This window comes from Bos javanicus, chromosome 26, assembly GCF_032452875.1.
Source record: "Bos javanicus breed banteng chromosome 26, ARS-OSU_banteng_1.0, whole genome shotgun sequence".
Lineage (NCBI taxonomy): Eukaryota > Metazoa > Chordata > Mammalia > Artiodactyla > Bovidae > Bos > Bos javanicus.
In genome coordinates, this window is record NC_083893.1 from 40898073 (window position 1) to 40921304 (window position 23232).

General features: G+C 45.2%; 1 protein-coding gene across 14 annotated transcripts in view; it reads right to left on the bottom strand.

The window, feature by feature from the left end:
* Window positions 1-23232, bottom strand: part of FGFR2 (fibroblast growth factor receptor 2) — a 107445-nt gene that overhangs the window by 33506 nt on the left and 50707 nt on the right. For 7 of the 14 annotated variants that reach the window (XM_061403672.1, XM_061403677.1, XM_061403675.1 and 4 more), the window contains 3 exons: window positions 21802-21925; window positions 4826-5016; window positions 3564-3711 (listed from right to left, as the gene is read on the bottom strand). In XM_061403672.1, the coding sequence (XP_061259656.1) occupies window positions 3564-3711; window positions 4826-5016; window positions 21802-21925 (463 nt within the window). Of the gene's footprint in view, window positions 1-1978; window positions 2124-3563; window positions 3712-4825; window positions 5017-21801; window positions 21926-23232 lie in introns of all 14 variants that reach the window. The other 7 variants (XM_061403678.1, XM_061403683.1, XM_061403676.1 and 4 more) reach the window with 1 other exon arrangement.

A 23232-nucleotide genomic window follows, 5' to 3' on the forward strand; every position in this document is an offset into this window, starting at 1 on the left:
AGTTAGGAGACTGCACTGATGCTTCCTGGCGTAACTACAGGAAATCAAAAAGTGACAATCATTCCCAAGGCAAGATGGGCCTCCCAACAGCTCAGCGCTGCAAGAGGCGTGGGCTGTGGGCCTGCCGTGCACCTCTTCTAAACAAAAGTGAATAACTCTGGGCTCCTTGTTTTACCACTGGGGCCCAGGTAGTGTCTTATCACTACCTCAACGGACCTCCGGAATCCAGATCATGATGGATTGGCTGACTCCAAGGTACGAGGGTCAGGTTACAAGGTCACATTCCGTTAAGACATATGGGTAGGGTAGGACAGTCACCCACACCACGACAAAAGGGCTGCCTTCTCCCTTGATGGTCTCTGATGCAAACCATTTAAAAATTCTTAAATATGAACGTGCCCACTTTTGTCTCTAAAGGAAGAATGCCTCTGTCTTATTTGGGTGAGCTCTTCCAAAGGAAGATGTGACCAAGTCATTTGCCCAGAACACAGTTTCAAAGCAAACAAAAAAATTATTCATCTACTGGGCTGGTTGGAAAAGGTTCATATTTCTAAATATAGCCCAGTAGATTATTTAACTAAACAAATGCTTTTAATAATAAAGACTGAATTGGTTATAGTACAGAATCATTATGTCTATACAATAAAAAGTATGTAACATTCTTTAATAACCATTTAAGTTTTTGTGTATCTGGTTATACACATGTCACAACTTTTAAAGAAAAAACAGAGATGATGTCACATGTGAGGGCACATAAAACTGCTTAAGTTAGAAACTCTTACACTAACTTCCAATAATCTGCTCCCTCCTTGGTCCTCAATGATCAATCGACAAGCAGTGTATTTCCAAATAGTACTTTTCTCAAACTGCATTCTTAATTAATGTGCTCGTACTGTCAGGCAAATCGGTTAAGAAGTGCCAGTCGGGCACTTGTAAAATGCAATACTGCAAGTAAAAGCAAGCTCAATACACGAGGCATCTCACTGTCGCAAAGCAAATACTCAGAGCGGATTCACAACAAAAGGAAAAATGAATGCAATGGCATTATTTAAAGCTTATACATTTGAGTCAGAAAACTATTCGCAAGATAGTCAAAACTCTTAGCAGCACAGCACAAAATGAAATGATCAATTTATTTTTGCTAGATATAAGCATGCAGGTAGGCACCAAACTCTAAAAATAAGGAATTAATAACTGGAGTGGAACATTATGAGCTGGCAAACCATAGTCTATGCAGTTTCACAAAGGAAATGACAAAGAGACAGATGTATTAAAGAAGATAGTAGTTAAAACTTGACTAGGGTAGAGATGTCAGTTAAAAGATTTAGACAGTGGCAGTGTTTAGGCAAGAGGGCTTCAGTGATGTTGATTTCTCTGTAGGGTAGAAATAACATCAAGCCCAAGATGGCAAGAGCATGCTTTGCAGTAAAAGAGTCTGTTCCATTACATCATGCAGCAAGCCACCGATCCCCAAGTAGATAACACACTGCTTCTGAACACCCTACACACAGAGGTATTTCTGCCCAGGAGCCTCAACATACACCCATCTATTTACATCTCATTAAAAACAGGAAGTGGAACAAAAAAAAATTTTTTAAGTACATATGGGATTTTAACAAAATGGAATTTGAAATGAGAAAAATCACTTTGAATTTTACAGAGTGATTTCAACTTCTTCCTTAAAAGAAACCAGGATGGGTGAATTTACACATTGACTCAATAACTCACTAAAAACATAAGATCTCTCGGGGTTTGAAGGGTAAAATTTCACTTGATCATAAATAAATGCGCGGGTGGGATCTCATTGCAAGTGAATTTCCAAGGCAACTTTCTTCTCCCAGGGGGGTAATTTTAAACATTTTGAAAAATCTTTATGTGAGGGGAAAAGGGACCATTCCTGAGAACAGAAGCTGTGTTAATTTCATAGCAATCAACCAAGAAGAGGGAAAAAACCATGGAGAGAAAGAGCAGTATATACCTGGCAGAACTGTCAACCATGCAGAGTGAAAGGATATCCCAATAGAATTACCCGCCAAGCACGTATATTCCCCAGCATCCTCAAAAGTTACATTCCGAATATAGAGAACCTCAATTTCTTTGTCCGTGGTATTAACACCGGCGGCCTAGAAAACAAGGAAAGCAAGAGAAAAGGCTAGACGACACAGGAATGATTGTGGAGGGGGCCATGGAACCACGAGGCATTGCACCGGGACCTCCAGCGGGTACCGGCCACCGGAAGATTCCAATCGCAGCCCATCCACAAAGCCCACAACCAAGAGACACTGAGCAACACGGAGCAGCTCACCTCCACAGGCCCGTCACCACACCGGCTTCACCACCTAGACATACATGCATGCGATCAAAGGCATGGAAAAATCAACCCACAGAGATCCATTCTCTGGGTCTTTGCTTGCTTGCTTTGGATGGAGGAGTGATTTTCCAAAAGTAGGGCACCCAGAAGTCCAAGCTGGGTTCTGGTCCTGTTGGCTGCAGACTCCCACCTTGAAAAAAGGATGGCTCTGTCTAAATTGTTGTATTGCAAGACAGCACACTGCAGGTTAGTCCAAGTGGATACTTGGCATATCCTTCCAGGCCTGTGAGAACCACCAGGGTGGGGTTCTGTGTTGGTTACTAGGCTCTGGTTACTTTTACTCCTGTACAACCACCTTGACATACATTGCATTAAAAGAAAATGGAAGAAAACATGATATTGATAGCAAAGAAACTGGGCTCTTTTTTTTTCTTTTTGCAACAAAAACATTTGCATGTGAATCATGACAAATTGGTGGCTCAGACAGTAAAGAATCTGCCTGCAATGTAGGAGACCCGGGTTCGATCCCTGGGTTAGGAAGATCCCCTGGAGAAGGGAATGGCTAACCACTCCAGTATTCTTGCCTGGATAATTCCACAGAGGAGCCTGGTGGACTACAGTCCATGGTGTCACAAAGAGTCAGACATGACTGACTCATGTCCCTTTCATATGAAAAACTGAGAAAAGCAATCTACTGTCTTTTATAGCCAGTCAGCAGTACATTTATTCACGGAGATGGGATATCCTTGAACTTGGGATAACAAGGTCAAGGACAGTATTCTGTAAGTATCAATTAGGTAACAGAGAAAACGGTGCTCTGTTGAACCAATGATATTTCTCTAAAAATCTGCGGTTGGGAAGGTATCAAATTCTGCTGTTATGCAAATGCCACGCGCAACAGGCACACTGGTGTGTGTCTGCAACAGTGCTGATGTGCAACAATGATGGGAGATGTGCAGCCTGAACAAGAAAAACCAGAAGGAACAACTTCAAAACTGGGTGGGGGGCGAAGGGCAATCTTCAAAAGAAATTAGAGCAAGCGCTTTGAACATGTGTGGGTATTTTTCCATGGCTGCTGGCATCCTACCAGCTGCATCACGGAAGAAAGATTATGATGAATATACCAAGACCACAGAATCACCCTATAAGCTGCTTGCAATCTCCCAAAGCACCAGGTCTTTTCAGCTTCTATATCCAGCCTTCTTTTAAAAAAAAAAACCAAAAAAAAAAAAACAAACAAAAACGTTGTTACCTTGCTGTTTTGGCAGGACAGTGAGCCAGGCAGACTGGTTGGCCTGCCCTATATAATTGGAGACCTTACAAATATACTCCCCAGCATCCGCCTCAGTCACATTGAACAGAGCCAGCACTTCTGCATTGGAACTATTTATCCCCGAGTGCTGGAATAGACACAGGAGAACAATATAACGGCCAACCCGGAAGGACTTCACAAGGTCCCACCACCAACACACCACCAAAAAACCACCTCCATCTCATCTAAACAGCAGCATCAAAGGGCTGTGGGTTTAGAAGGAAGAAAAATAAGTCAACTGGTGGACAGTGGAAGTGACCCAGTGGAGAGGGGAGGGAGGGTGTGATCAATTCCCTTGAAGAAAGGGCCCACAGTTCCCCAAGCGGAGCATCTCTTTCCAGCTTTTTGGATCCTGGGTGTTTGTAGCTGGAGAGCACACTTTGGTGGTTTAATGTTTTGAGCTAAGCTACCTATGGTTCTACTGGAAGACTGTTCTTCTTAAGGACATTCTCTATGAGCAACTCAATGTGGGAGATGTGTCAGGCAGTGTGCTCAGAAGTATTTATGCAGACTCAGCTACCGGTTGCTATCACCATCTTGAAGAGCAAGACAGATCTAAAAAATAAAGAGGCTGGTGCTATTAAAACTGGGTCTTGCAAGGAACCAAAGAAGAACTCCATGGGGAAAAAGGTTTCCTTGTTCTACATTTCACGTGTGCAGAAATACCTTCTCAAGTTTATCATCTAAACCACGTGTGAAAGAACTTCAAAGGTTACGGGATTTCTTTTAAAAGGAAAATCTAAATTGTTTCTAAAAGGTGGCTACTAAAATCTGATCCTAACATCATATTAAGAAAAAACAACGTCAGTGGAACAATAAACGTTGCGACAACACCTAGAGTTTATAATGCTCTTTCCAGCTACTCCAATCCACTGATCTGCACAGCGCCCTGTGGGGGAGATACTATCACGATCCCCACTTTTATAGATGTGCAGCTAAGCCTAAACATCTCATCTAAGATCTCTGGGCTGATAAACAGCTCAACTATTCTGACTCCAACTTTAGTAGTCCTCCCACTGCCCCATGGCTCCCTCCTGAGATTTTATTAGCAAGCCTAATGATCTGCTAATTCTCAAACATACTCTGTGCTGAACACATACAAGAGTCATCTTCTCAAACTCAAAAGGAAATCAATGAACCTGTGGCCAAACTCATCAGGGGAAACCCAGTCGTGGGTATCTTTGGATTCAGAACTTGCTCACCTTCAGAACCTTGAGATAGGGCAGCCCGTCGGGCCCATATTTACTGCCGTTCTTTTCCACGTGTTTGATCCACTGGATATGGGGCTGGGCATCGCTGTACACTTTGCAGACAAACTCCACATCGCCTCCAACCACAGTGGAGGCATTTGCCGGCAGCCCGGCTTGGAGGATGGGCCGGTGTGGTGATCGCTCTGGTGGAGACACAGAAGGAAGGGGGAGCGGGGACGGGACACGGAGAGATGAACAAATAAGTCGTGTTGTCCAGAAGGCTGCTAGTGAACTCAAGCCAAAAAGGCCTTGAGTCTGCTGGCTGACTCTTTTGAAATAACACCATGGCCCGATGCATAACAAAAAACGACTTCAAAGGAGAGGGCTGGAGCGCGACCCTTGTAAAAAGAGTACTTATTTAGAGAGCTGAGAAAAGAACTTAACTACATTCTCGAGTCATTGTTGTCCATGGCCACCTAATGAACAAGAATAAGATTTTATTTTGAGGATCTAAAAGACAAATGGTGAGGGAAAGAGTGCCTCTTCACTTATTTCATTTGGGACCATTTCAGAAACTCACCTTGATCATCAGCTTAACATCTCAGGGACTAACTTTTGAGGTCACCCTGAATTCCAAAATGGCATCTATAGGCAGTGTCTCCCCGCACCTTTCTAAGATGCTCTGGGGAAGATTTACAGCCCTTGTTTTGAAAAGAAAATAAACTAAAATCTAAAGCCCAAAGTAACGAACAACTGGTTTCATCCCTTTGCTGTGGAATTCACTCCATTTGGTCATTCTTTGTCCCGCGCGCCGTTCACCTCCCTGTAAGTACTCCGGGTCACTGTCTGTCCCATGCTAGATGCACAGGCAGACGCTCCTCAGCTTACTCAGATGTGGCACCAAAAGAAACACAAAGCAACACTGGTTCACAAATCCCGGCACCGTCTCAGACCGTCTTAAAAAAGGCCCCACAGTGGGTAAGCCAGCAATTACTTTCCACCCTCGCTTGTCTGCGTCTCTCTAGGGAAACTTTCCAGTTCAGGGGTGGTCTTTGCAGAAACTCTGCAGAGGCAACTGCATCAAGATGCAGGAACGACTACATAAGGTTCCTCAAGAATCAAGTAACAGACCAGCCTGCTGCATGATCTTGTCTACAAAGATAGTCCACAGAATCACAAATGGACCAGAGCCTCCCTACACAGCAGCTCGGTCAAGAGTCACACACAGAAAGAGTCCATGCACCAATATCACCCCATGCCCACCTACCTGCACGTACCTGCTCCTGTCTCCCTCCCCACACTGTGGGTACTGCTGCCTTTAACCTCCAGCCTAAAACATCACCAAGGGAAATGAGGACATCCCAACCAGCTCGATAAACCGAAGATGTCTCCACACCACGCCTGAGCATCCTTAAGCATCGCACTGGAAACAGCAAATTAAAACGACAGCTATCTAAGCCTTTCTATATTGGGGCTTTCAGATTAAAATGTCATTTAGTGGAATTTGTTGGACAGGAGCCAGACCATGTGCAAATTGATTTTACTGCGTAAGCCTGTGGCTGGCCTTTAAAAACTTAAAAAAAAAAAAAGAAAAAGTGCCAGCAGTTACTCTTTAGCACATTTCATTCTAGAATCTTCCATCACTTCACAAACACCTTTATTTTTGCATTAAAAAGACAGGGTTGCAGAGCCCAAAGAAGGCATTCATTTGCCATGGTTTCACCCACATGGGCAAAGCAAAGAGCCCGGAAGTCGAGGCTCCTAGTCGTGGGGGCAGAAAATCCCAAAGCTGGAATCCTTTCAAGCATCACTAGAAACACTCACTGCTTGGCTAAGACGCCATCCCAGTGATGGGCCACTGTGAGCCTCCTGGTCAGGCCTGGTGGCCAGGTGGATGCAGAGGGACCCGCCAGAGGCCAGCAGGGACAGCGCTCTGGTTCAACCCCAGCTTACCCCATGCATGTGAAAAGAACAGAGTTAAGTCCACACACACTCTCCCCACCAGGCCTCCTCCTAAGAGACTTAACAGCCCAAGGGGCACTGGTCCCGCGGGCTGGACACTGCCGGCCAAGCTCACAAAACAGGCTCCTTTGCACCTATCAAATACTGAGGCGCTTTACTCCTTCCCACAGAGAAGTGAATGTTAGGTATCAGTTCCTTCTCTGGCTCAGTTTTCCAGTTTTGCACGCGTGTGTTTGCGTGTTCAAAAGATAAATATTTACAGTGGACCTAAATATTTATTCTTAGAAACAAAGGTACTATAAAATCTTAAATGTCATAAGCCAGATCAACTGAATTTCAAACCAAGTCCCCTTTCTTCAACATGCTTGTTTCTCATAAATCGTTTCACAAGCAAACATTGTGCATGTAATACCAAATAATGATGCCGTGAACAATGAGGGCTTTCATACGGCACCGCAGCCCTGGTCTGCGCCAGGCTTCAGCAGAGAACTTCATCACTGGGGCAACACTGGCAGGGCCCACGATGGAGCTGCAGTCTTGTTTTACTTGTGGTCAACGTGCTGCTGTGCTCCAGTTATTAAGTTATTCCATTGCTATCCGGACTATGTTCACCCAAAAAAAGAAAAAAAAAAAGCACCATCTTCGCAATGGTTTCATGTTATTGCATTTGCAAATTACAGCATACCAAATGTTACCGCTTACAGTGGTGAATTCATCCTTTCAAATTTTCTCACCTTATACAAAATAACCTCTGAGCCACCCCCTCTCCCCCTCGGCCCTTTCTCACTTTAGGTACAAAAACTGCAAGCTGGATCGCTCTGTAATCGAAACCTTACACTGCCTTCCAAAACTTATTACAGCTGCCTTCAGTATAAAATGAAACCTTAGAGAATGTTATTTAAAATGTTTTTAAAAAGTCAGTAGGCCTCATGTTTCGTTTCTCCACATCAGGCTTTGATTTCCTTTGCAACCTTATTCTCTGCCCTTAAACAAGTCGGAGAACGAGGCCTGAAGCATCTTGGAAGAGATCCCAGGATGCCAGGCTCTGCCAAGAACGGCGTTCCCCTTTCTCAGATCCTTCAGCAACCACTCTTCCCTGTGTCCATCAGACCCCCAAGAACGGGGATCACCAGTGAGAGGATGACAGCACCTGGACTCCCGTTCTAACTTCTGAAAAACTGAGGTGAACGCAGGGTGCAGATGGCCGGCAGGAGAGCAGGCTGGGGGGCAGCCCCCAGGAAGCGGGCAGTCCCTCCGAGGCCCAGGCCAGCAGGCACTGGGAAAGCGAGACAGGGCCAGGGCCAGGACAGTGGGCATGAAGCCCCTCCAAGAGCGAACGTGCTCTCCTCAGCCCTGGGGGTACTCCAATGCCCTTGGGTCTGCAACTTTTGGGGGCAGCAAGCTGATATGAAAAGAATTTGTTGTTGTTCAGCTGCTAAATCGTGTCCGACTCTTTGCAACCCCATGGACTGTGTGGTCCACCAGGCTCCTCTGTCCATGGGATTTCCCAGGCAAGATAGTGGAGTGGGTTGTCATTTCCTCCTCCCGGGGATCTGCCTGGACCAGGGATCGAACCCACGTGTCCTGCATTGGCAGGCAGAATTCTTTACCACCGAGCCACCAGGGAAGCCCATAAAAAGAATCAGTCGATGAATTATCTTTGGATGAAAGAATAAAACCCAGAGCTGGCCCATCTCCTGTTCTTTTGTAATCACAGAAGTCATATCTCCTCTACCAGGAAGGATTTCCTTTTAGGCAAGGGGTCTCTCACAGCATGTTTAACGCTCAGATATTATAGAAACCAGATTTTGCTCTTTATAAGGGGAACAATATACATGTACAGAAAAGCCAACAGGCATCTCATATCTGTGTTTTTACTGAAATGTTTAAAAATACATATTCTGAGTTCAGCAGGTTGCTGATGCACAGTGCATGGGCCGGAAAGAAGATGAGCACCCTTACAGTAGAGATCCTGAGGTCCCTGCGTAAGCTCCAAATTTAGACAGAACGGAAGGCAGTCCAAAGGGTGCGGCTGCGGCCTATGGGACAGTTGGCTGCCTTGCTGGAATGAGGTTCCACCAAATAAACGTGTAGTAAGCACAGCCTGGAGTGCTTTAAAAAACACATTCTCTCCCCCGTATTCTCCCTTTGTCAAGTACGCCAAGAGTCGACTTTACCAAAGCAGAAGGCCCAGCTGCTGAGAGTCTAAATTTTGAGGCAGGCTCTCTCAAATCCTACTCTGGAGCTGGGACCAAGGCTGCAGGAAGAAAACAGCCTGTTTCATTCCAAGGGGTAATTATTGAGAAGGAGAGAGAGAAAATACCTGAGTGACAAAGAATAAATCTTTGTTAATTGACCATTTGAAACTTTATAACATGCCCGTCCCTCCTCTGGACATAATAATAGGTTTGCTTGTAAGAGATCTACAACTTTTGCTTTAACATAGCAAAGGCCATAAAGAACGTCCACTGGGCAGAGAGGCCTCCTGTCCATGGGCTCCGTAAATACACATCCCCAGGATCAGGAGGAGAACCAGCTTCTTAAATTACACCTATAAATTAATCAAGCCCGGAGTCGCCGGTTTCCCAGCACACACTGGTCTTCTAAGTATTTCTCCACAAAGTTCAGCAGCGCTTGCCACAAAGAACCATTTCAAAGCCACACTCTCTGGCGGCAAAACACCGAGAGACTCCAATCACAGTGCATGCCCAGGACCGATCTGGAAAGAGTGAGCCTCCTCCTTCTCGGGCACCCATTCATTTCAGGAACGTGAAGAACCCTGCCTGCCCTGTCTTTAAATTAAAATCAAAATTGAATTACCCCTCCTCTGAAATGGCAGTTTCTTAGCAACTCCAAGGGGCTGAATAGGGAAAGAACATTCTGCAACTTGGAGGACACGTGAAAACAACTGAGAATTCTTGCTCCTAAAGCCTAGCCTTGCTTTTTTTCTCAAGAGTAGGCAGTGGTGGCTTTTGTTGCATAAAAAACAAAAACAAAACAAAAAAACCCGCATTAAACCAGTTAGCATGAGGCCTGGTTATTAGGAGAACCGATCAAAAGCCTCTGATGTTTGAGGAGCCCAAGAACCTGCTAAAGACCTCACGTGAATTACAATTAGTAGAATGAGTTCATTGCCTTGTCAAGACTCTGCTGAATGCCCTCTAAACAGCCAGGCTACATCTAACTAGGTTCTGGGTTTTCTTTTCCCTAAGCTTCCTCCAGCATCTAGAGACTGGCACGAAAGGAGGTCAGAACCAAAAAGTAATCTGGAGGAAAAGGGACAGTTAGGACATAGGATGAGAAGGATTGCTGGTGTCTCAGAAATAGTCAACGCATCTGTAGCCAGGACTTTGCTTGTCATCTTCCAGAAAGGACTGGGGGATGATGGGTATCAGAAATTACTTTAAAAAAAAAAAAGGAAAAACGCACTTTGGTGGAAGGTGACTAGTTTGCTGCTCTCTTTCCATTCTACATGTACCCTCATCTTCCTCCTGCTTGGATATCTGATTCTGGGGGTTCTAGACAAAGTGGCCTGGAGAGCCAACTTCCTCCAAAACATACGTGTGTCTCTGCAGAGAGCAAAGTCTAGGGAGCAAGCTGGTTTGGGAAAAGCCAAAATGTTCTCCCCAGCACTGAGGTTCCTCAGTGACTTAGGGAGGCTGTGCTATGTGAAATGCTAGAAGCAAAACACCACTAATTCCTTTGTGCTTGCTCGATGAGGTGGAGATGCAGGGTGAAGCGCTGGCTGAGGCTGGATGCACTGGGAAGCCCAAAGCAGGCGGAGGCATGGTGCCTTCCCTAATTAATGTCATAGATGGTATTATTTGGCTGGGAGTTGAGTGGCTTCTACCAGCTGGGTGTTAATTTAAGTCTTCTTGGGCAAATTACGGGAGCAGGGCCGTGTGCTATTTACACCCCAAATGTTTATGATACCCTGATCTCTGTGTCTTCAAAAAGTTAAACTGGATGTGAAACTGCTTTGGCAGCCACAAAGGTATGCCAACTTTAGGTTCAAACATGCCCTTTCTTTTGTGAAAAGGCTTTGGGACGATGAAAAAGTTCCGAGATGGAGAGTGGTACAGTAACGACTGTATTTAATGATGCTGTACTGTATCCTCAGAAACGGCTAAAATGGCACACTTTATGTTATGTATATATTACCTTAATTCTTTTTTTTTAAAGAATCGTGGCAGAGGTGGCAATCTCAGGGTGAGATCTAGTCCCAGGGATCCTGGAAAAGCCGCCTTCTCCATTAGTTAAGCATGTTTATCTTGTCCAGTTGACTAAATGAAGGCTTTCCTCTCACCAGGCACAAGATCCCTGCCTGTATTGTGCTTGGTTTTCAGGCTGATGCAAAACTCAGACGTCAGTCTCCCTCCTGAGGAGCTGGGGTAAACACAGCTGAGCACAGTCATGCTGGGGAGCTCCATCACTGAGCCTCAGCACCCTGCCACTTGCTAGAGTCCATGCAACATCTTTCAGGAATACAAGGTTATCAGCTGGTGTCTGCAGAGCTGGCTTCCCTTCATGGGAAGAGGATGTTGGAAATGTTAAAATACAGGACCGAAATATACTCTCTTAATACACAGGTGGAACTCTGATTTAGATTTTTTTTTTCCCCCAAATGATTTGCAAAAAAGCTAAAAAAAAAAAAAACCACCAAACCATGGGGGAGTCCCCAAACACAGCAGTGCTCAGAATGAAGCTGTTTAGGATGAAGATGCTGGTATCCAAAAAGATCCAGTGAATCTACGTCTAGAAATAGGTCCTAGAAAAATATTAATTAACCCAGGTGGCCAACAAACAGGTGTGAGCAAAGTTTGTCAGTGGAGCCTCTCTTGTAACTGGAAAGCAAAAGATGAACATAAGCTAAATACTCAGCAAAAGGGGACAATTATATAAGTTACGTCCACAACAGACAATATACAGACCACTAGAAAGACTGAAGCAAAAAGCTACGCACAGACATGGAAAGATGTCCACAGTAATAATGTTGATGGTTTTATCAACTTTCACCATTAAAAAACCTGACTTCAAGAGGAAGTCCAGAAAAACCTATCATGCTCATCTCTCAGATGCCTGACTCCTGGGGCTGTTCAAGCAGAAGCAAAAGCTTTCAGCCCATCTGAGCAAACAAGAAATGCCTCTCTTTGGTAACGAACCACAGGAGAAGTTGGACATTAAAACCTCATTTGTTTTTTTAGAGGCAAACTCAGGCCCCGAAAATAAAAGTGATTCTAGAGAATAGTTCCTTGCTCATAAGCAGCAGCATCTAAAGAGAAGCTTCAAAATAGTCACCCAGGTCACAAAAGGCTCCAATCTGAATTCTTCTCTTTTCACCAACCAAGCCAGATGAGAGACCTCAGGCCAGCCCTGCCCACTGCCCACCGATCACTCAGTAATGGTTGACACTCAGGGTGGTTTTGTTTCGTTTGGCCAAAATGTAAAAATTTAAAGGACTAAATCCTTCATCTTTCAGTTATAGTCCAGAATGTATACTGAACCAAACAAAATGAGGAATTCCTTTTCTCAGTAAAGCACAACTTCCAAAAAGACTCCTCCAAAACAACATCCAATGCTTATCTTTAAAAAGAGCACTTTCATGCACAGACGATAGAGAATGTCTGGGGCACCTTCTGACCTGTGATTTGCACACTGATTTTGGATGGACAGAATTCCTGTAGGCTTTGTTTGAGAGAATTCTCTTAAGTGGGAGGCTCTTGGAGAAAGAAAAAAGAGTTCTATTAAGATCCAGGAAGCTCCATTTCTATTTAATCACCTCACTGTGGCAGTTTGGGGGGGTTTGCACTGTGAACTGACCTGACGGCCCCAAGAGGCCAAAGCACATGTTCCATTCAACCGATTGTCCCAAACACCCTCTAGGCCAAGCACCAGATGCCCCACAGATAGAGGATTAATCATTACAGTACAATCAATAGACATGACCCCTGTGGAATGATCTTTCCCTCCAGACCAAGGCAATGATGTTCTTACCTCCACATCTCTCTCTTCTCAGAAGGAGGAACAGAAAAACTTCCCCACAGAAACACTAACACCCTCCCTTCAGCCCTTTCTTCTCCACTTCCCACCTGCATCTGATCTCCTCATGGTGAAAGAGTGTCGGTACCCCAAGATGCCACATTTCCAATTCAAACCTGCTCTTGAAGTTGGGAGCACATCCTTATTACGACAGGTCATTTCTGTCCTAGCTTCCTGACTATGAAAAGAAACCAAACGCAAGACCCCAATGCACAGCAGGGTGTTCTAAGGGTGGGGGAATTCACAAACGAATTCTGGTGGAACTACTGTTTCAAAGGGGAAGGATTTGTTGGTGTTTCTACATTCATCTTAATGAGAATAGGCATAATACAACCCAACAAAGGTCTTTTGTTTAACAAGGTGATCGGTAATTGAAGCTGTGTGAGCTTAGAGAGAAACTAGGAAGATTGCTTCAGAGAAGGCAATGGCACCCCACTCCAGTACTCTAGCCTGGAAAATTCCATGGATGGAGGAACCTGGTGGGCTGCAGTCCATGGGGTCGCTAAGAGTCAGACGCGACTGAGCGACTTCACTTTCACTTTTCACTCTCATGCATTGGAGAAGGAAATGGCAACCCACTCCAGTGTTCTTGCCTGGAGAATCCCAGGGACGGGGTAGCCTGGTGGGCTGCCGTCTATGGGGTTGCACAGTCAGACACGACTGAGGCGACTTAGCAGCAGCAGCAGCAGGAAGATTCCTTACATTAGAATTTGCAGTTCAGTATTCTTGCCGGGACAATTCCACGGACACAGAACCCTGGTGGGCTACAGTCCACGGGGTCGCGAAGAGTTGGACACAACTAAGCATGCACACACGCAATGTTAAGAATCACAAACTCTCAAATATAAGTAACTCCAACTGTTTCTTATTATTTCAGTTCAGCACATACTGATCAAAATCTTGCTAAGTTCTAGTTCAATTACTAGGCACCCTGACTACCACTGATGAATTTACATCTTCATGCCATGCTTACTTGCCCACACCCTGATAGCAGCAAGCTTTCTCTCTGCCCTCTGCCCCCACCTGAATCATTTCCAGCTATGGTGAAGAGACCCTCTTACAAAATGCTCTAAGTCATACACTTATCCTTAACACGTCTACATCCTCTTTGCCCACATCACAGAGTCAATGCCAAAGAATAAACAGGAGATCAAATATTAGCCCTCTCCCCAGCCACCTCTAAGCTAGGCCCCCTGCCAGAATAAAAAACAATCAATAATGCTTCCTTTTTCAACTCTGGGGCAGAGGGCAACTGATGGGTTGCAGAGAACATGACAAATAGGCTGATATGGCAAAGTTCTAACATGCCCCATCCAGGCCAGCATGTGCCTGCTCCAACCCCAGGAGCTGGCAGCCATGGGTACCACCTGCTCTCAATGCCTGGAAGGAGTCACCTCGAGCTGGTGTTAGTCCTGCAGGAAGCACTTTCTGCTGGTCAGTATATCCGGGGCTAATATAGCCACCCACTGAGCAGCTTTTGCCCCTGGAATACCTGTTATGAAATAGGTATGAAAACCCGCTCTGTAGCAACCAGAAAGCTCGTTAAACAGTAGCTACTGAAGGAAGTTTTGAAATCTCTGTCCTGAAGGAAAGGAGAGGACCAACCACTCCTTTAGCCAGGGCTGGGCTGAGTGTGCATGTCTCAGCTTAGAGCTGTGAGAGAAGGTGTGGGACCCCCTAATGACAAGACTAGCAATCACATGGGTCCCATTATTTAAAAGCACCACTCACCTACTGCACTTTCCCAGTGGTGCTACAGGAAAAGCATATCATCACCCCCATTTTACAGATGAGAAAACCGAGGCTCAGAAGTTCCATGACTTTCAAGGCCACAGAGCTAGCAAAGGAGGCAAACAGAATTTGAATCACTCACTCATGTAATTCCCACAAGAACCTCCAGAAGTGCTATCCCGAAGGAGTGGAGACCCCTGAGGGTTGATGTGACAGCAAGGTTAGGAAGAGGAAGAGGAATTGGCTGCTGAAGCCACAAAAGCAGTGAGACTCTGCTTCCTACTCAATCCCCACTGGAGCTCCAAGATTCCATGTCAGTGTTAACAGGCCCACTTAGGAATGCACCACTGTGACCTATTCCCTGGCACGGCACCTTCATCCATCGTCAATAGAGGGGCCTTCTGCCCCCCTCCAGCTGGATTTCACAACGTTGAGCTGGCACACAAAACCAGCATCAGGAGAAACACCAAGTCTTAAACTTAGAACAAGAAATGGAAAAGAATTCATTGGCAGCAAAATCATGAATATGGAAAATCAAATGAGGTCTGGCCAGGAAGCTTCTAGGTCAAGATGCTTCAAGTTAAGAACCCCAAGGGGCTCTGTGGAGCCGAGGGTTGGCGAGTGCCAGGGAAATGCACAAGAGCTGTAAGTTGGAAGGCGAGAGTCAGGTGTCAGGAGCATTTAAATCTCCAGATACACGGTGCTGCGCTGTTTCATGCTACCTGGGCCGTGGCTGCCCTCATCACACAGAAAAACAAAAGCAGCATCCAGGAGCCACCGCATGATGGAAGCCAGGACACAGAAGGGTTTCTGTAAGGAGCAAGTGGCTGGGAGTGATCCTAATTTTGAGAGCCTCAGTAATATGCCAAAAAGTGAAAGTTGCTCAGTCATGTCTGACTCTTCGTGGCCCCATGGACTGTATAAACCGTGGAATTCTCCAGGCCAGAATACTGGAGTGGGTAGCCTATCCCTTTCTCCAGCTGATCATCTCGACCCAGGAATCGAACCAGAGTCTCCTGCATTGCAGGCGGATTCTTTCCAACTGAACTATCAGGGAAACCTGATCCAGCCAGTTAATTAACAAACTACACCATTTCTTCTTTTTTCTTAAAGCCTACTTTGTTCCAATAGCCCCCTCTCCCCACCAAAAGAAAGGCCCACTGCCCTGCAGAAGTGTGGTTGCAGGGGCCCTGACTTGTCCCAGTCTCCTCCCTATGGCCCAGGGATCACACAGGGTCCTCTGTCTTCCTAGGACGGGGCTGCCCCAAGCAATAAACAACTGACACAACTTCTCCATGACGACAGGCTGCCAAGCGCTGCACACCAGGTGTCAGCCCCTTAGGCAGGCCTATCAGTCAGCGTTCAGAGTAACAGACTTCATTCCTTCCCAACACACACCTGAGGGACAGGCAGCACTGCGATGGAGTCCTTCCTGCTTTCAGGCTGAGTTACAGTGGACTGATGTCAAGGGCCAGTGGCCAGCGCCATCGTGATCTGCCACTGAGCACATCGGGACTGGCGAAGGGGACTGAGTGATCCCTCACAGCCAGAAGGGACACCTGGCCCCTGAATGGCTCCCAACAGTCCCCCAAGACACTGTCATCTGCTTACGGCTCTTGCCCGGGGAGGATGAGTCTCTGGTAAGCCAATTCACAGGAGGCACGGCTGGCCTCTGCAAATCCAGAGGACATGTTCCCACCTCTGCTGTCTGTGGGCTTCCCTGGTGGCTCAGACAGCAAAGAATCTGCCTGCAATGCAGGAGACCTGGGTTTGATCCCTGGGTCAGGAAGATCCCCTGGAGAAGGGAATGGCAACTCACTCCAGTATTCTTGCCCAGAAATTCCATGGACAGAGGAGCCTGGGGGACTGCAGTCCACGGGTTGCAAAGAGTCAATCATGACTGAGAGACTAACACTGCTACAAGTTACCAACCCCCCCCCCCGCCAAATACCCAAGGCCAGGTGCAAAGCTCACAAGTTACCCGCTGGTCTCTGGGAATGCAAAACTGGACAGGGATCGGACACCAAGCTCATAAATCAAAGCCAAAGAAAGGGTCTTTATGAGTAAGAAGGAGCAACTGGTCTTCTGAACACTTCCCTTGCTCCCTCTCTCTCTCACTTTTTGGGGGTTTTGGCAACAAAGAGCTGAACATGGGGTTCACCTTTCTTGAGCCTGGCTGCAGCAGCTGCTGGTCTACACTACAGTAATCCTAAAACAGAGACATCAGAGAGGGTGCAGGCAGCGTTAATCTAGAATTTGAGAAGACCCAGCTCTGGAGCCCCTTTGAGATGCTGGCAAAATGACTTACCCACTTGGAACTGGGATTTCCCCGACTATAAAATGGGGTGAGAGGTGGAAGTGGAAGTAACGAGACCAATTCGACGAACTCAAAGCTCTCAAAACTCTACAACCTTCTTCTGCAAGTTCAAGCAACTATCTCATTCCTGGGGCAGCCTCAACAACATCTTTAACCAAAGGTGGACACCTCAGCAGAATAAGTGACTGCCAGCCATTGGCCAGTTTCATCGGTCCCAACGTGCCATCCAGTTTGGTCAATAAGACTTCCGATTGAGTCAATAAAAGCCATTTAGGATGTCTTCTGATTCTCAAAGGAGTTTCTGGTTTGGCAAAAAAAGAAAGCAGTAGCAGTATTTGTTGCTAGCCACCTAGGTACCCACTGGGTGTTTTCATCTGTTAGGCCAACGAATTTCTCAAACCACCAAACTGGGTTGAACTGTGGCCCCAGAAAAGATAAGCCCACATCTTAACCCCAGGAATCTGTGAAGGTGACCTTATTTGGAAATAAGGTCTTTGTGATTAAGTTAAGTATCTCAAGAGGAGATCACCATGGATTGAAGATGAGCCCCAAATGCATTGACTGGCATCCTTAGGAGAGAAAAGGCAGAAGGAGATTTGAGAAAACACAGAAAGGAAGGGAAGACAGAGTCAGAAGTGGAGTGATATGTCCCCAAGCCAAGGACTCCCACAGCCACCAGAAGCTGGGACAGAGATATGAGTGAACTCACCCTTGGGGTCTCCAGAAGGAACCAACCCTGTGGACACCCTGACTTCAGAATCTACAAGAGAATAAATTCCTATTGTTTTAAGCCATCTGGGGGCTTCCCAGGTAGCTCAGTAGTAAAGAATCCACCTGCCAATGCAGGAGACACAGGTTCAAGCCCTGTGTTGGGAAGATCCCCTGGAGGAAGGCATGGCGACCCACTCCAGTGTTCTTGCCTAGAGAATCCTATGGACAGAGAAGCCTGATGGGCTACAGTTGACGGGGTTGCAAACAATCAGACACGACTGAGTGACTGACCACACACACACACAGGCTTATTCTAACCCCCAAACATTCTTTGAAAATATAATGGAGGCAGTTCCAATTATTTATTAAGCTTTTTTTTTATTCTTCCAAAGTATTCATTGAATTTGTTACAACATTGCTTCTGTTGTTTTATGCTTTGGTTTTTTGCCTGCAAGGCATGTGGGATCTTAGTTCCCCAACCAGGGACCACATGTTCATGCCCTGCATTGGAAGGTGAAGTGTTAACGACTGGACCGCCAGGGAAGTCCCTCAAGGATTTATTTAAATACAACTTAAGTATCAGAGCTTGATCTCTGGGTCAGGAAGATCCCCTGGAGGAGGAAATGGGAACCCACTCCAGCATTCTTGCCTGGAGAATCCCATGGACAGAGCAGCCTGGGGTCACAAAGAGTCTGACTGGACAGGACAGATCACACACATATGTACCTTGTGTACCTAAGCCATCCAGGCTATGACGTGTTACAGCGGCACCCTGGAAACTGATAACCAACACAGATGAGGCAGGCATCACCTCCGAGCGGCTCAGAACAGCTACATCACTTGTCCCAGGTCGCTCAGTCCCCAGCGTGTGGGCGGGCAGACCTGCTATGCTCACAACACCAGGCTGCATTTATCTAAAGTGGGTCTCAGCACCTTCATTCTCAGACACAAGAAGGGTGAGACCAAAAATTAAATGACTTCTCCCAGGTTGCAGCTTCTTTCTTGGTGGCAGGGCCCCGGGCAGGATCCAGCACTCCAGCCTCATTCACAGATGAACGATGGCAAACGCTTGCCAACTCCGGGAGCCAGGTCTTTTAAAGAGAGCCCGTTTTATTATCAGCACAATTACCGAGATGTGGAGCTTCACACTAATTTTCCCTTGCAAGTAAATGGCTGAAAAGTAATGGTGTCAATTTTAATGAGGATCAAGCAAGGTTCTTAAAAGGGCTCCCGTAAACCAAAGCATCTCCCTCACACACAACAATGGCTTGCTGTTTAATTCCAGAACACAAGAATGTCACTTAAATTACACGCCTTCTACATGAAAATGCTTATGGGAATGCCTTTCCAAGGAAGAATTTCAATAAAAAGATCTCACCCGGTTTGATGCATCGTCATATCTAAACTGCAAGCCTATGTCTCAAAGCAACAAAAATAAAGCCTCAGAGAACGTGCTGTAGGACAGGACTTCACTTTCTCTGGGAAAGCGTCTCTGAACTTCTGTGAAACGGAGATGTAGCTGAGAGGCTGCTATGAAGCAGCAGTATATTAAGCTTGGACCTGCGGGCCACCAGAAATTCAGTGTTTGTGCCTGAATCCTTTTTGTTTCCACTTGCCGAGATGTTCAGAACGATTCGTCTGCCAGCCCTGTAAGACTGCCTGAGACCCTTCAGCTGACTCAATTCTTATTTTATTACCACTTCTCAGAGCAATTACTAGGGTTTTTGAGCAAAAATGAGAGTATTTCACACCTCCATCTTTCCTGAAAATGTCTTAGACTCCACTGACTTTTGGCTTCTATTTATAAAGAAAGTTCAAGGCTTGGAAAATTATTGGGGTTGAGCTTTCATGGATATTCCCAACCAGCATTGTGTCATTATTGGCCCACGTTTAGCTGGGCGAACTCCCAAATTTGTGACATAATCAGGCCTTTCTCTGCATTACTCCATACACTCTACGCTCTCTCCACATTACACCACTGAATCATACGCTCTTTTCAACAAGACTGATTGCCAGGGGATTAACATTAGACAGCACAATTCCATTATTCAGCAGCCCAATTCAAATCCAACCCTAAATGCTAAGAGAGATTTCAGGGCTTCACAGAGATGAGCTGCCAGAAAGCTGAAAGGGGGGGTGGGGTGAGGGGCTTTTGAATGTTTTACATAACAACTCAACCTAAAACCTACTATATAAGCAAGAGCCCCGTGGCTGAAGTGGCCGAGATATGACTCCTAATTCCTGGAATGGCCCCAACCAATCTTAATGAACAATTTGTAGACCTCTGCAAAGCCAGGATCCCCAAAGACTGCTATAGCACGATGATTTTATTCCCATAATAAATTACTTATTTTCAAAATTAAGTATTTAGAACTTTCAGCCTCAAACCTTTCTTTCCTGAAATAGAAACACTTGCATGTCAAATTCAGGATGAGTCAGACCCAAAGTGAAATACAAGTTGTATGTTCTTTGATCAACAGACTTATGGCACATCAGTGCCAAGATAAATGCTAACTACTTTTTTCTGGTATTTGGGTGTTACTTCTCTTTGTGTTTCTTTGGAGAAATACCTGTACATGGTGATTCCCACTAAGAAACATTCCACAAATATCTTTGTAAGAAAAGAGAGTATAAAACTCAGGCTTTTATGAATATCTATAGAATTCACATTATGCAAAATCCTTTCAAATTTCACATTAAGGATTCTGAATAATAAAATGTTACTTTTTTTCCACTGAATACTCACAAATGGAAATTTTAAAAAGACTGTATCATACTTTCTAAAGCAGGGTTTCTTAAGAATTTAATTTAACCTGCTAGAAAATGAAAATGGTTTTCTATTTAATTTTCAATTAACCTAAAACTTCAAGTAACCAAATCTATGTAATTTGGTTAATCAAACTTTTGCAAGGTTCCTTAATGGCTCTTTGGGCAATTCAAATATCTATGGGTGGCGGAGTAGGGGGGGAAATTTCCCTGGCGGTCCAGTGGTTAACACTCCACACTGCCAAAGCAGGGTGTGTGGGTTCAATCCCTGATCAGGGAACTAAGATCCTACATGCCATACATAAAGCATGGCCAAAATATTAAAAATATATATATATTTATCTATGCGGTCTCTCTCTTCAAGGAGTTTATATTTTATTGAAGGAGAAGAAATGCCCACATGTAAAATAATACTAGGGTCTCATGCCCAGGAAATGACGGAGGAAGGCCTTTGTTTATGGATACACAGTGGGTGGGCATGAGTTTGTGGGGTTACAGAGGGTCACATCAAGGCAAACTGAACCAAGGTGAGCTTTGAGCCTGAGACCTTAGCAGGAGCAACCTGGCATATATGTGCAAACTGATTAGGTAATCCACAGCAAGGACTCACGGACAAGTGGCCACTTTGAGAGTCAAGGTAGATGGCAATGAGCAAAGACGGCTTCTACAAAGAAAAGACCTCAACCCACCATCGCAAAACAAGACACGTCCTTGGTGTAAGTTTATCTATCCTCTAACAACACAGCGAAACCCCCTTTCTTCATCAGTTACAATAAAACCCAGCATAACAGACCAGACTTGAGAAGAAATCTGAGTTTCCAGGACAACAAGCTATGTGGTCTTAAGATATTTCATTAAAAATAGCTTAATTCTCTAAGCATTAAAGTATTCCATCAGCCCATTAAAATAGTTCTCTTTTCACAGAAGAAATAGGTTCTAGGAATGGATGTTGAACTTGTGGTGTCTAACGACTTTCTTCTGATGGAACTGAATGGCTCCTTGATATTAACCTTCCTCCAACCAGCTATAAGCTCAGTCATTAAAATACCTTTTCCTTTACTCTTCAGCCAGCATTATACAGTTGACCTTCTTTCAAAAACAATGTTCCCCCATGGCCTAACTGGACCCATTCCCTACACATGCTAACTTTTTTTTTTTTTTTTCAGAGAAATCTCAGCTTCCAGAACATCAGCACATTTCGCATCACATCCACGTCACACAAGAGGATGCTTGGGAACCAAGGGGACCACAATAAATGCATGTAACTCAGCTAATCAGGAAACAGGACACATGTCAAACGACAGAAGCATCCTTCTCAATGACAGCCTGTATTTAGAAAGAAGGAAAACAAACCAACCCTCCTGAAAGTACAGGGAGAAACAGCGCTCACTTTCACAGCTTCAAATGAGCCAAGCTGCAGCAGGATGGCACATGGCTGGCACTCAGGGAGAAGTAAACTCACCAACAACGTCAAGGTGGTACGTATGATTGATGGACCCGTAATCGTTCTCCACCACGCAGGTATAATTTCCTTTGTCAGACGGGACCACGCTTTCCATAATAAGGCTCCAATGCTGGTTTCGTACCTGCAAAGAGGAAAGGCGGTTACTGGACAAGTTTAGTACAGAATACCAGGTGCTGTGCTTTCGTGATTTGAAAAGAAGGTGAGGGAGACAAGGAAGGTAAAGAAGAATCACCCGAATTCTGAAGTTTCCTCATAATAAGGACTCAGACCAGGTGACAAAGGAAAACCATGATTATCATCACAGTGAGCATCTGGCAAGCTGGCATTGACATGTTCAGATTTGAGAGGGTGTGGAGGAGGTCGGTCATGTCATGGGCTTGAGGGTTCCTCCAGAAGCTGCCAAGTGGCCAGGGAACGCAACACTAACCCCAGTGTCAGTGTTCCTGGGCAGGTGAGCCTCAGACTGGTCATCCACTGGGAACCCTTAGACTTTATGGCACCAAGGAACCACACAGAGCCAATGCCAGGGATGTGAACATGTACTGGATACCAGGTATTACACTGGGCAAAAAGTTCACTCTGAAAGATGTTACGGGAAAACCCGAACGAACTTTATTGCTAACCCAATATTTCCCTGAGCACTCCTTTCAACCTCAGCAAGTTTAACCTTAACTCCTCCAAGGAACCCACAAGGTAGCTACTGTTACTGTTCCTGGAGCCTTCTGATTTGAAGACCTCCCAGCACTTTCCGTGCGGCCCTTAGATGCTATTGGGACATCAAGAAGTTTCAGCTAGAAACTCAGATCTGCGCCCTGCCCCATCACTGGGGGTGGCTGAATAAGATGCTACATGTCCCTGAGATATATACTCAGAATTCCAAATATAGGAGCAATGAATCCTTAGGCAACTTAAGGTGTGTATCCATCTGTTTACAAAATCCTTGAGACTTTTCAAAGTTAAGCAGCACGTGAGAAAATAAGTTACTATGATTCTTACCCGAGTTCTGTCAACATGCAAACAGGCTAGATTCTAATGTGCCCACTTTGCTTTTAAAATATTTCAACAGACTCAGGTTTTCAAGCAACTATGATTTTTTTCCCCCATATTAAGAACAAAATGCAGATTGCATCATTCAGGCTCACAGCTTTAATAGTTCTCTCCAAATCCATATCATTCTTTAAAGGCATTTTGGACAAGGCATTCTGGGGAAGTGGAAAGAAAAAAATAAAAAGCCAGGGCCTACTCATGTTAACTATTGTTTCAGGAATTCCAACTGACCTTCTGAATGATTCCCTGAGCGCAGCAAGTGTTTTCTGCCTTAATCACATAAAAACCGATAATACCAGCAGAGCCTCTGCAAGCACATGAGTGATTCAAGGAACTAAATTAGCGAAGAAAGAAAATCATCTCATGAATGCTCCATTATAC